Raw genomic sequence first — 12,915 nt, forward strand, 5'->3', positions numbered from 1 at the left:
ACCAGTTGAGATGATTTGAGCTTTGTGACAAGGTGCATTAGTCTTCTGGAAAAAGTCACCAGTAGATGAACACACATGTGGTCATAAAGGGATGGAGATGGTCAGGAACATCACTTAGGCGGTCTCTATTTAAATATAAGGAAAGCCAACAACTTCATAAATGGAACTTGATTCCCAAAGACACTTGCTGGAGATTGAATACTTTCAGACATAAAATATAATTTGCGATTAAAATGTGATTAAAAGGTTTTCATTGTTTGATAGCCCTAGTTATAATACATAAATAAATAGATATAATCCGTCAGACTTCAATCTAGCTGTTTAATAGAGAGTAGTAAATCCTATCAGCTTTTGCTCATTTGCAGGCCTGGGAAAAACACTCTAACAAGATGCAACGAGGAGGGAGCATCTATTCTACATATTCTTTGGACCTGCCCTGCTCTTCAAGATTGGTGGAAGAATATTATGGAAGTAATTTTCGAAGTACTGGAAAGAAGGTTTAATATCACTGCCAAGCTTGCAGTTGTAGGCTCCACAGTAGAACCCCCAGACTCATATTTCTCACCTTTTGACAAGAGGTGGCTTGTTCTGGCTCTGACTACAGCAAAACGGATCCTATTAAGATACTGGATGAAAAAGAACCCTCCTCCTTATGATGAATGGCTGACAACTATGGTTAAACTGGCCTCTTATGAGAAAGTGACATACAGCCTTCTAGGTAAAATGCATCAGTATGATAATACGTGGTCTGCCTTTCTCAACTGGCTAACTGTAAAGTAAACTTGGAAAGGTCGGTGTGGCATATCAATATATATGTTGTATGTTTTACAAAACAAAAATTTAATAAAATTTGCATGAAAAAAATATATATAAGGAAAGCCAATGTATGCCAGGATAATACGGCCCACACAATTACACTACCTGCAGGAGCCTTTTCTTACATAATGGATCTGTGCGATTTAATTTATTTTTTACGTCCGTCTGAATATTGGAGCTGGACATGGCGTATACTGTTTGTGCCATGGGCCAACACAACCACAGTGGCAGACATGCTACAAATGTTTGAGGAATGGGACACCATCCCACAGCAGTGTGTGACTATACAATCTTCAAGATCCGCAATTTTAGAACAACAAGGAAAAGTTTCTGTATTTCAATTAAAGGTGTAAAGTTATGGAATAAGTTACATGAAGATTTAAAACAAAGCAATAGTTTAACACAATTCAAAAGAAAGTACAATGAGGTAATTTTCAACACACATGGGGACAGAAAGCAATAAGGTGTGCATTGAAGATAATAACTTGGTGTAAGGGTTTAGAAAGATAAACTAGCATAAAATGGGAAAATGTATAGGTAAATATTAGTAACTGTTACTTCTAACTGCCACTTTGATTTTGATTTTTTTTTTTTATGACAGTAGGACTCTAAAGTCTCAAGTGTTTAGGGGTAGGAGTTTATAAGTTCTCACTTCTTCCTACCCCATTTTGAGCATGATATGTTAACTGAAACAAAAAATCTGTATTTTCTCTTCTTTCTTATGCACTTCTTGTTACTGTGCACTATTTTATTTTTATATTTGTATCATGTTCGAATAAATTTCATTTCATTTCTATACTGCTGACCATGAGGAGGATGTTCTCTCAGTCTCACACGCACTAAAACTCTAAACTTTAACCATAAAAAAACATAAAAAAATTCCTTTAGTACTGTTACAGTAGCAAAAATAAATAAATAAATCAACCTTTAATGTCATATTTATGCATCGATACCGCCCTAAAAGGAAGAATAACATAAATGTGGAACAGAACTACGTTTCCCATGATGCACCAGCGGGGGGAGCGTCGGGCTGTCATCGCCGGCGGAGAGGACTCGGTTCAGCATCTCCGGAGCTGCGGAGCGGAGACGAGGACAGAAACACGGTGTTCGCAGACAAAATGAGCAGGAATTAAGTCGCTCCGCCGCCCGCCGCGTCGCTCCGCCGCCATGCCCGAACCGGATATTTAGCGACCCGAACCTCCTCGTCCGCCTCGGATCAGCAGCGCGGAGACCGGACTTCAATTCATCCATGAGATCTGCGGAGAGGCTCTGGCGCTCGGTGGAAACGCAGAAAAACACACGATGAAGAAGCAGTTCAACCGGATGAGACAGCTCGCCAACCAGACAGTGGGCAGGTAAGAGCTGGAGTCCCGGGCGCGAGGCGTGAGTTCGTGACGCGTCGCATCCAGAGCTGTCGGCGCGTGCCACATAATGGGGCTGATTGGGCTCAGCAGGGAGGAGCGGACCCGCACACTGATGAGCCGACATGGTACCCAAGAAGCTGGGCTGCTGCTGCTGCTGCTGCTGCTGCTGCTGCTGCCCACCGACCAATGACAGGCAGGCGCAGGGCGGCTGCGGGCACAGCCTTTAAAAACAACACAGCAAATGGGTTTTAATCAGAGATCAGCAGCTGTAAGATGATGGATGGATAGTTAGAGGTGGAAAGGGTCAAACATCCAGGCTGCACTCCCACCACAGGAACTTTCCCAGGAACAAGGATCACATGCAAGCTTTATTTTGTACTGCAGGGGTAACATCATCCAAGGTAGAAAAAATAAATAAATAAAAAAAATAATGCCACAGAAATGTGGAAATGTGGAAATCTGACCTGGAAATGCCGCGTTCCCTTTCCTCTCTGGAGGTGGCACTAAGACTTATCAGTTCAGTTTATTTCTGTGGCACCAGGTCACATCAGATGTCCTCTCTAAGTACTTTACAGGACAAAAAGGTCCACTCCATGTCCAGCTATACAGACGCGTAATGTCACATGAAGCTGGAATAAAACAATTGTGTTAACCGTTTCTCAAGAGGATTGTGGTTAATTCTTGGCAAAGAGTGAATCCTTTCAAAATTGTATTGATTAATCAAAAATAAACTGAATTCGACTTTGTGGTTTCATGTCGGATTTTATGCATTTGAATTTGAGTCTTTGCATGGACTTGATCATGCATAACCTGAATGTGTTTTGTGAAGCACCTTGAGATGACATGTTTTCCAAATTTGAGTTAAATTGCGTAAAGCCAGTGTTACGCAAGGTATCAATGTATTATACCATCTCTGCTGGACATATTCGATGGTGTTTGAGCCCTGAAAATGAGGAGAAATGCACAGATCAGGCATAACATTATGACCACCTGCCTAACAGTATGTTTTGGCTAAACAGCCCTCACCCTTCAAGGCATGGATTCTGCTACTGAAGGTGCGCTGTGGTATCCGGCACATGTTAGCCGCAGATCCTCTAAAAGTCCTGTAAGTTGTCAGATGATGGGAGTCTCAAGGGATTTCATTTGTTTGTCCAGGACATCCCACAGAGGCCTGTTTGGATTGAGAGCTGGCGAATTTAGAGAGCAAGTCCAAGTGTCAGATTTGAATTTGTGCTCCTCACATCATTACTGAACTATTCTTCAGTAGTAGAAGAATAGGTGGGTAGTAGCTACTTACATTTACTTGAGCACATTTTTGAACAAAATGTACTTTTAGTAGTAGTTTCACTGCACTGTACTTTTTACTTTTACTTGAGTCACATTATTCAAGTATCGCTACTCTTACTTGAGTAATATTTCTGGCTACTCAACCTACTGTGAGTAACTTCACGAATAAAAAACATACTGGTTTTAATCAATAAACGGTCCAGCAAGACAAAAACCTAGAGTTCATGTTAAAGTGAGACTTCTTATTAGTACACAGGCGTTTTTATGTGGAAGTTATTTTCTTTTTTTTCTTTTTTTTTCCAGTGTCCTGTCTAGCAATGTGCCAATAAGAATAGATATCTTAATGCCAAATAGAGCTCGACAGATTTTACTTTCACGAGTGGAGCAAACAGCTTTTGCCATAATGCTCCGCTTGATTTGTGCATGTAAATAGCTTTATTGTGATTCCTGCTGGGAGAATTTCAAATTATATGGACACTACAATGGGAAAGTAGGAGAGTAAAAGAAAAACAAGAAGAGAAAAAAAAGTTAGTTTCTATCTGCTGAGCTCATTGAGCCGTCTGGAGATCGAATAAACGTACAGTAAACAGTAGACGTTGTTACTGGAAGTAGTTTGCACTGTTACATTAACTGCTGTAAGCATTGCTTTCCAGCTTAATGTTGAAAAACGATGATTTAGAAGTGCTTCTTCTACCTAAATCTGTTGTTTTGTTAATTATGTTATTTGTATATTTTTCATTTTTGTCTTTAAAGTATCAGAATTTGCTCATAATCTTCTATATTTGTCTGTCTGATTACGTCATTTTTAAACATTAAATCATCAAATGTTATGATTAGTTACTCACTACTCTTACTTGAGTAATTTCTTTGCTGACAACTTTTTACTTTGACTTGAGTAAAACTGTGTTGAAGTCGTGCTACTCTTACTTGAGTCCAATTTTTTTGGCTACTCTTCCCACCTCTGCCCGTCTGTGGGATTGAAACTTGGCCTCTCTTGACCCGGTGGTCTGTTCAACACGCTTCATTCCTTGGGCCACTTTTGATAGACACCAGCCACTTCAGACCAGTGACACGCCACAGGGCTGCGGGTTTGGAGCCACTCTGACCCACATGTGTAGCCATTACAGGTTTTTTTGCCCTGGTCAAACTCCCCAAACTCCTTATAGTGCCCCGTTTTTCCTGACTGTAAACTTTGAGAACAAAATGTTCACTTGATGCCTAATATATCTCAGTTAATAACAGGTGCCACGATGAAGATATGATCTGCTGTTCACGTTTACCCGTCTGTTGGGCATGACATTATGCCTGGTGGTCGGTGGGCATGCCGTAGTTATAGAAGTGTATTGCTACCAGTAGTTAACACCACCATAAATTAGCCCGCTGCTTGTTCAACTTGCTGCTAGAACAAGCTCAACTAGGGCTTGACGTCATTCTCAGACCTGAGCTTTGAGGCAGACAGCTGCATTCCTACAGTGTCAGCAGCTGGAAATCGGGCAATGTTGCCACACCCTTCTTAGTATTCCAGCTGTACGTTGGCAGACTTGCTGATTAGGCTAATTGTTATGCTTAGCAACCTACTACTGACAACGTAAACCAAAACAGAGGTGTTGGTCAGTGTCCCCGAAACATTTGGGGTTCAGCCCAGTTTAGAATGATCATTATTGTTTTGTATAATAGGGGCATGAATTTTGAGTACTTTAAAGTTAAAAATAATAGAACATGTTGTACCATGCAGATATCTGCTGAGGCGTGTTTTTCTGACAGCAATTTTAACTGAATCCACATCCTGAACTAAAGGAGTACAATCCCTTTACTTGATTATTTATTGAATAAATATTAATAGTGAGAAAAAACATAAAGCTTTGGGACTGGAGACTTGCTCACATAAAGCAATTCTGGCTGCATTTTCTCTTCCTTTTAAAAAAAAAAAAAAGATCAAGTACTATCTCTGAGTTTTTATTCATTTTCTTCGACAGGGTGCTCACTCTGTAACATAAATGCGATCTCCTACTCATCTACGTCGACTACGCTACTCAGCTTTCATGTTCTTTCTTTCTTGCACATGTATGTATGTACAAATGTATACAATGTGTATGTATGTAGGCGCATAGATATATGTATATATTTAAGTATATAGATGTTTATATATATATATATATATATATATATATATATATATATATATATATATATATATATATATATATATATAAATATATATATATATATATATATATATATATATATATATATATATATATATATATATATATATATATATACACTCACCGGCCACTTTATTAGGTACACCTGTCCAACTGCTCGTTAACACTTATTTTCTAAGCAGCCAATCACATGGCGGCAACTCAGTGCATTTAGGCATGTAGACATGGTCAAGAGAATCTCCTGCAGTTCAAACCGAGCATCAGTATGGGGAAGAAAGGTGATTTGAGTGACTTTGAACGTGGCATGATTGTTGGTGCCAGAAGGGCTGGTCTGAGTATTTCAGAAACTGCTAATCTACTGGGATTTTCACGCACAACCATCTCTAGGGCTTACAGTGAATGGTCCAAAAAAGAAAAAACATCCAGTGAGCGGCAGTTCTGTGGGTGGAAATTCCTTGTTGATGCCAGAGGTCAGAGGAGAATGGCCAGACTGGTTCGAGCTGATAGAAAGGCAACAGTGACTCAAATAACCACCCGTTACAACCAAGGTGGGCAGAAGAGCATCTCTGAACGCACAGTACGTCGAACTTTGAGGCAGATGGGCTACAGCAGCAGAAGACCACATCGGGTGCCACTCCTTTCAGCTAAGAACAGGAAACTGAGGCTACAATTTGCACAAGCTCATCGAAATTGGACAATAGAAGATTGGAAAAACGTTGCCTGGTCTGATGAGTCTCGATTTCTGCTGCGACAGTCGGATGGTAGGGTCAGAATTTGGCGTCTACAACATGAAAGCATGGATCCATCCTGCCTTGTATCAACGGTTCAGGCTGGTGGTGGTGGTGTCATGGTGTGGGGAATATTTTCTTGGCACTCTTTGGGCCCCTTGGTACCAATTGAGCATCGTTGCAACGCCACAGCCTACCTGAGTATTGTTGCTGACCATGTCCATCCCTTTATGAGCACAATGTACCCAAATTCTGATGGCTACTTTCAGCAGGACAATGCGCCATGTCATAAAGCTGGAATCATCTCAGACTGGTTTCTTGAACATGACAAGGAGTTCGCTGTACTCAAATGGCCTCCACAGTCACCAGATCTCAATCCAATAGAGCATCTTTGGGATGTGGTGGAACGGGAGATTCGCATCATGGATGTGCAGCCGACAAATCTGCGGCAACTGTGTGATGCCATCATGTCAATATGGACCAAACTCCCTGAGGAATGCTTCCAGCACCTTGTTGAATCTATGCCACGAAGAATTGAGGCAGTTCTGAAGGCAAAAGGGGGTCCAACCTGTTACTAGCATGGGGTACCTAATAAAGTGGCCGGTGAGTGTATATATATATATATATATATATATATATAGACCACTAAGAATGTAAATGAGACATTTACATTCCTATTTCCTTTTTGTATTTTTTGGTATTCTTTTTGATCCATTGTAGATATGAAGATTCACTGTATATAACTGAATGCACCTTCCCTACTCTGCACCTTCTTGTATGAGCCGATGTGACGAGTGAATTTCTACATTGTGAGATCAATAAAGACTATCTTATCTTATCTTATCTTATCTTATCTTATCTTATCTTATCTTCAATCGAGTGAGCCCATGCTGCTAGATTGCTGCTAGATTTTATTTTATTGGAATCATAAGAAATAAGTTTGATCCCTTCTTAGTTGGAGCACACGCTCTGGTCCTCTTTTCTCCACCAGAGTTGTTCCAGTCCTCCGTGTGACACTGAGGAGGCGTATCCACCATGAAAGCCCCACGATGTTCAGAGACATGTTCACAAATAAAGGTTGGACAGTACAAAGAGCATGACTAATTGAATGAGATAAAAAGTGAGACAGGGGGATGTAAACTGTTTATCCGCAATGCTCACTACTGTCATACAGGCGGCAGCCATATTGAATTTTGAGGTCAGAGTTGGTGAGAAATGTTAGACTTTCCAAGTGAGAAGTCCAACTTAAGAGCTCGATTTCTAGGTGTTTTTTCTGATTTTGCAATTTCTGAATTCTAATCAAGTTCCTTAAAGGTTTCTTCAATCCCAACTTTAAAGTCAAACATGACTGCACCATGTACAGAATGAGGTTAATGGTTGCTGGGGGGGGGGAAAAAACTCTTTATTTGCTCTGTTAGTCTCTGTTAGTTTGTATCTCATCAAGTTGGTCATCAATAAAGCTACTATACGATGTTTGATAGTCAACAAAATGTTGCTACAAAGATTAGAATGCTGTGAAATACATTCTTGCACCACAATGGTTAAAATAATTAGAGACCAAACAACCTTTTGCAAACACTGCTAAGCTGGATGTGATCTTATGCTTACTTCCCAGTTTTTGACTTTTGCTATGACTTACACGTGATAAAAACTACTTACCTCCAATTTAACTACACAACACAGGTTCTGGAAATGTAGGGATTAAGTTTGCTGTGTGGTTGATTATCTTCGCATTTCAAAAATATATTCCTCAATTTTGCAAAAAAAAAAAGGTTTTGCTGTGAAAAAAGAGGGAGGTTAAACATGTCGTATTGTTTCCCACTAACTTGTAAAGTCAGGACCTGAATTGTTAATTTGAATTACAGTTCAAGATCAGTATGTTGCTCTGGGATCAGATTAGCTATTATTATCAACACAGATACAGATTACCGTTGAGACATTTTCATAAATAAAAACTGGGCACGATCTACAAACTGACAGAAGTACTAATAAACAGTTAATCTCTTCAGCTATCGACATTTTTTATGCACAAGGCAGCCATGTTGGATCTTGACATTTTGGACAATGAGAACCCCAAAGCTTTCAGGAGCTATCGTGTTAATTTTGATAGATTATGTACAGAAAGTTTGGTCTCCAGAGTTCAAGGTATACACTTCTTGGATAACTATAAGATTACCTTACCTATATGATAATAAAGGAGTGTTATTTTAAAAAAATCTTATTGGTTGATGTTCCTGTGTGGTAAATGTAAATGTCACTTTTCCCTAAGTGTGTTACCAGTGTTATAGCTGCTTTTGCTCCTGATTTCTTAGTTATGCTTTTAATAGGTGTTGTAAAGTCTTTGTCTGTCCCAGTGTTTGTCAACCCCACCCTAAAGTTACAGAAAGTCAGAGTCATGTGTCAACACTGCACCCCAGGCAAAATAGATCCTGTGTTATGTAACTCTTTGATAATGTTGTGCAAGTTTAAAACACAGATATTATAAAGTCTGGAAACGACGCTTGTTGAATCAACCAGGCTGATTTAATCTTTTTCCTGCTTCTGATGAACTGAGGGAGGTACAACCAGGTTTTGAGGCAGGTTAATTATGTTTGGCTCGTATAGTTATGATAAAGGGATATTAGTACGATATCTTCAGGGATTGGAAGACAAGGTGTTCCACTTTAGATACAGTTGAAATGTTTATATTAGCAAAGTTATGATGAAACAAATAAGGGAATGGGTCCCTGGTAGTGCGCTGGTAATTACCTTAAGGGGTATTGGGCGACAGGTGAGTAAATATGAACAGATTGCCAGTCCATCACAGGGCTGGCTGTAAACTTCTTTTCAGAAATTTAGTTTAACACGATCACAACATTCTTCAAAACTATATTTCCTTGTTTTTCTATTAAGAGTCAGGAGTTCGGGAAACCAGAGTTTGTGATGTTCACAGTGTGTATTATTACATTGTTGGTATATGCTCTTTTCCTTTTTTCTGAATTTAATATTGCTTCAATTTTTCTTTATTTAAATAATAGTAAATAACTCGGATACCAAATGATGACTGAGCTGAGTTAATAGCTAAGATAATTGAAAAAAGCTAATTTCTGTCTTGGGATATAGAAACCGTAGGTATTTGGGGAACTTTTATGAAACCTGGCAGCTTTATGCCATATGGACAGAAGTACTTTAATTTCTTCTAATTGAGCAAGGATACTTTTTACATTGGTAAAAACCACCAACTTTAAGACTTGAGGTGGAAACCTGTTGGTGCTGTAGCCCCCATTTACTGTATGGTGGCTAAAGGATGTAGCAACTCAACTTAGCAGAAATATTCTAGTACTGCTTTCAAAAGCTGTGGAATAACTTTTGATACATTCAGATCTATTTCTGTTTTAAAAAAGGATAAAAATAAGAGCTCTAACTAATTGTTCAGTTTTTTTTTTTTTTGCTTACATGTATGCTTGCTAGCATTAGCTAACTTACATGTAAGTAGGAACATCATGCTTACATCAAGCAGAAATCGTAGCCACAGGAACCATTACCAGATGTGGTTTAAAACTTTCATGAACCTTCAAAATCACGGAATATTTTATGACCAGTATGTTTTTGTTAGACAATAACACAAATAAAAAACACAACTGTAACAAAACGTCCTCTCGATCCTGTTTACATTTAAAACTATGTAGCAGCGCTAGCAGCCAAAGGAAGTTTGAAAACTAGCAGTTTAAAAATTCATTGAGATTGTCTTTTTCTATATATTCTTTATTTCTGCTTACCAGCAATTTCACATTGGCACTGCTACGTTCTACAGAGAGAACGGCAGCAGTTCAAAACTACAACAAGGCGTTGCTTTAAAAGTTTGGAGATATTTTATTATCCATTGAAAAACTTGTGGAATATCTTAGATTATCGTTGTTTTCAAAATAAAATGTGCCCATCTGAATATACACTTTTTTTTAACCTGCTGACGTTGTTTTCATTTGTTGTTGCTGTTTACCTACAGCTTAGCATTAGCGTAGCAGCACAGCTAGCTGCCACAGGAAGTTAGAAAAGCAGCAGTTTTAAACTCCAATGAGACATCGGGTCAAAACTCATTGCTGGTTTTCTGATCTGTTTATTGTTTGTGGCAACCATTCAACCAGATAATATTGATAACATAGTGAATTTGTTTAGTTATCAGTTTTGGCATTGCTGACGACTTTGGTTTAGGGTTGTGAGTTGTTTCTTTTGCAATTATGCTAGTGTTTATTATGAAAAACTGATTTTTTTTTCATAGCCCCCACAGATGTGTCACAGGCTAGCCTTTGACAGCAACGACTGGTCGATTAAAGGCCTTTTATTGATTAGCAAGAATATGAATGGAACCGTAACCGTCTAATATTTACTTATTGGTCTTGGATCTGATTAGGAGAGTAATTTAAAGTCTGAGAGTATCGTATTTCTCCATTTTCTTTGCTTTGCATTTGTACTTGTCTCCAAATCCTTATAGCCGTCTTGTTGTGCAGACTGCACGGGCATCCTCTCTCTAATGAATTGTGCCCCCTTTAGGACGGCATTGCTGCACCGCTCCAGTTAAGGATATAGGTCAAGAGAGGTTCAGACAAAGTTAAATTCATCTGTGAAACAGTCTGCCTGCACCATTAATCCTGTGTAATGCTGCATAAACTGTGCGACTGAATGAAAATGTGTAACTCTGTGTGTGAGCGCAGCGGCGTTATGGCAGGAAGGGAACAGGATTTAATCCTCTTTTGGCTCTGTCACTTTTCCTGCTGGGAGTCTAAACTCATCTTCTCATTCCCATGTTGGTGCTGCTGATAAAATAATATGTCTGGGTTCCTGACTAGTGGAGTTTGTTGACAGACAATTCACAGCTGATTCGGTTTTTGCCCTTGCCGGCACTACAAATGAGGCTGGATATTATTTAAAGATAGACTTCAAAGAATCTGCGTTATCAGGAGCCGGATCTCTAATCTTTGTCTGATTTATCAGATAAAAGGAAAAGGTTATGGTTTTCTTTTTGTTTCAGTATAATACTCAACCTGCAGGTGACATGACCTTAGGAAATACTATCTGTCAGCTTTGGTGATTTAAGAGAACACAAGAAATTGTGCTGTTTGTTTTCTTTCAAACTGTAAATCATTAATGGCTTAAATATTTTTAAATCACATTCCAAACTGCAGGAACAAATAGTGGCTGATTAATTGATGAACTATTTGGCAACGATTCTTTTTCTGCATGCTGTTTGTTTCTGGCTTATTTTTCTCCGCCTCCATTTGATGAAACCCGAGGAGCAACCTCGTATAGCCAGTCTTGCATGTCAGGTTATATTCGATTGCAGGAGGAGGGCTGTGGTTCCCTGCTGTTCTCCGCAGGATCACAGTCGTCTGCTCTTGTCTGCGACACATGTAGAGCAAAAAGCTGCAAAGTTTGGTGGTAGGAGTCAACAAGGAGGGGCACCTTTTTTTCTCTCCTCACAAAGGGTTTGACATCAGTTTAGATCCTGCTTTAATATATTAAAAATATACTTTCAATTTATACCACACAGCAATCGATTTTTAATACAGCTATGTGTTGCTTCCATTCACCTGTATGAAAACAATGCACACTGTACAGTTTTAGTTTTTAATAGGAAAGAAATCACAACAATACCCTTGAATAGTGAGCTTGAATTGGGGATCTGTGGTCAATCTTTGTTTCAGGCTCTGCTGCATGGAAGAGTCAGCTGGTTCAGAGGGTCTGATCAGAATATTTCATGAAAGCTTTCCAGGCCCGTGCCGCAGGGAGAAGAACCCGTGGGAATATTGCAGAACTTGTTGAAGGAGCGAAATGTCCCTTCTGGCCTCGGAGTACCTTGAATTCCCTCAGAATGAGCTGGAGATTGCCCCTGGGCTCAGGGATGTCTGGAGGACAGGGGCTGGAAGCATGTGGAGAGGCAGATTATTCCTATAGTTCACCAAAAATGAACTGTCCCTACTACACTTTTTATTATCCAGATGATAACTTCTCGTAAGATTCAAACATGCCTGACATCTTAGGAGGTTTCCTTTTAAAAACCGTTCAAACTGGTTTTAAATGTGATAGAATATAAACAGTAAAACAGGTTTTTCAAGATGTGTACTCAACACAGATCCGACTACGAATCAGACCTGATGAGTTATGAGTTTTTTTCTTTTAACCCTTTATTGTTGCATAAGACAAGTATTTACTGGACTTGTCTTCTTTTCTTTTGAAACCACTTATTTATTCTCACTGCATAGAATCACAAGATGCAAAAAAACGTCTTGTTTGTTATTGTTAAAGATTTACAGGATCAAACCAGCATCCAGTGTGGCCTGTAAAACTGCACATTAAATGAAAACACCAGTGCATGCATATTCTGAGGATGCAAACGCTTGTTTGTGTTCTTCATTGTTGCCTCTTGCAGGTATAAATAACTCATCAACTGTCTAAAACCTCACCCTGTGCACATTCTGCAAATATTTTACGTCAACAAAGTCATGCTCCAGCTGTGATCTCTTCCGCAGTCAGAGCATTCAGGACCCTGTTTGCAGTGCTGTGATTCAGTGTTTGGTT

The 12,915-nt window shown here is 39.3% G+C and overlaps 1 protein-coding gene across 5 annotated transcripts in view; it reads left to right on the forward strand.

The window, feature by feature from the left end:
- The first annotated feature begins 1,757 nt into the window (after positions 1-1,757).
- The window catches only part of LOC105936296 (rho GTPase-activating protein 44), a 128,433-nt gene continuing 117,275 nt past the window's right edge, over positions 1,758-12,915 (forward strand). For 2 of the 5 annotated variants that reach the window (XM_036142186.1, XM_036142187.1), the window contains exon 1: positions 1,812-2,171. In XM_036142186.1, the coding sequence (XP_035998079.1) occupies positions 2,119-2,171 (53 nt within the window). In that variant the 5' untranslated portion in view covers positions 1,812-2,118. Of the gene's footprint in view, positions 2,172-12,915 lie in introns of all 5 variants that reach the window. The other 3 variants (XM_036142183.1, XM_036142184.1, XM_036142185.1) reach the window with 3 other exon arrangements.

This window comes from Fundulus heteroclitus, chromosome 10, assembly GCF_011125445.2.
Source record: "Fundulus heteroclitus isolate FHET01 chromosome 10, MU-UCD_Fhet_4.1, whole genome shotgun sequence".
Taxonomy (NCBI): domain Eukaryota; kingdom Metazoa; phylum Chordata; class Actinopteri; order Cyprinodontiformes; family Fundulidae; genus Fundulus; species Fundulus heteroclitus.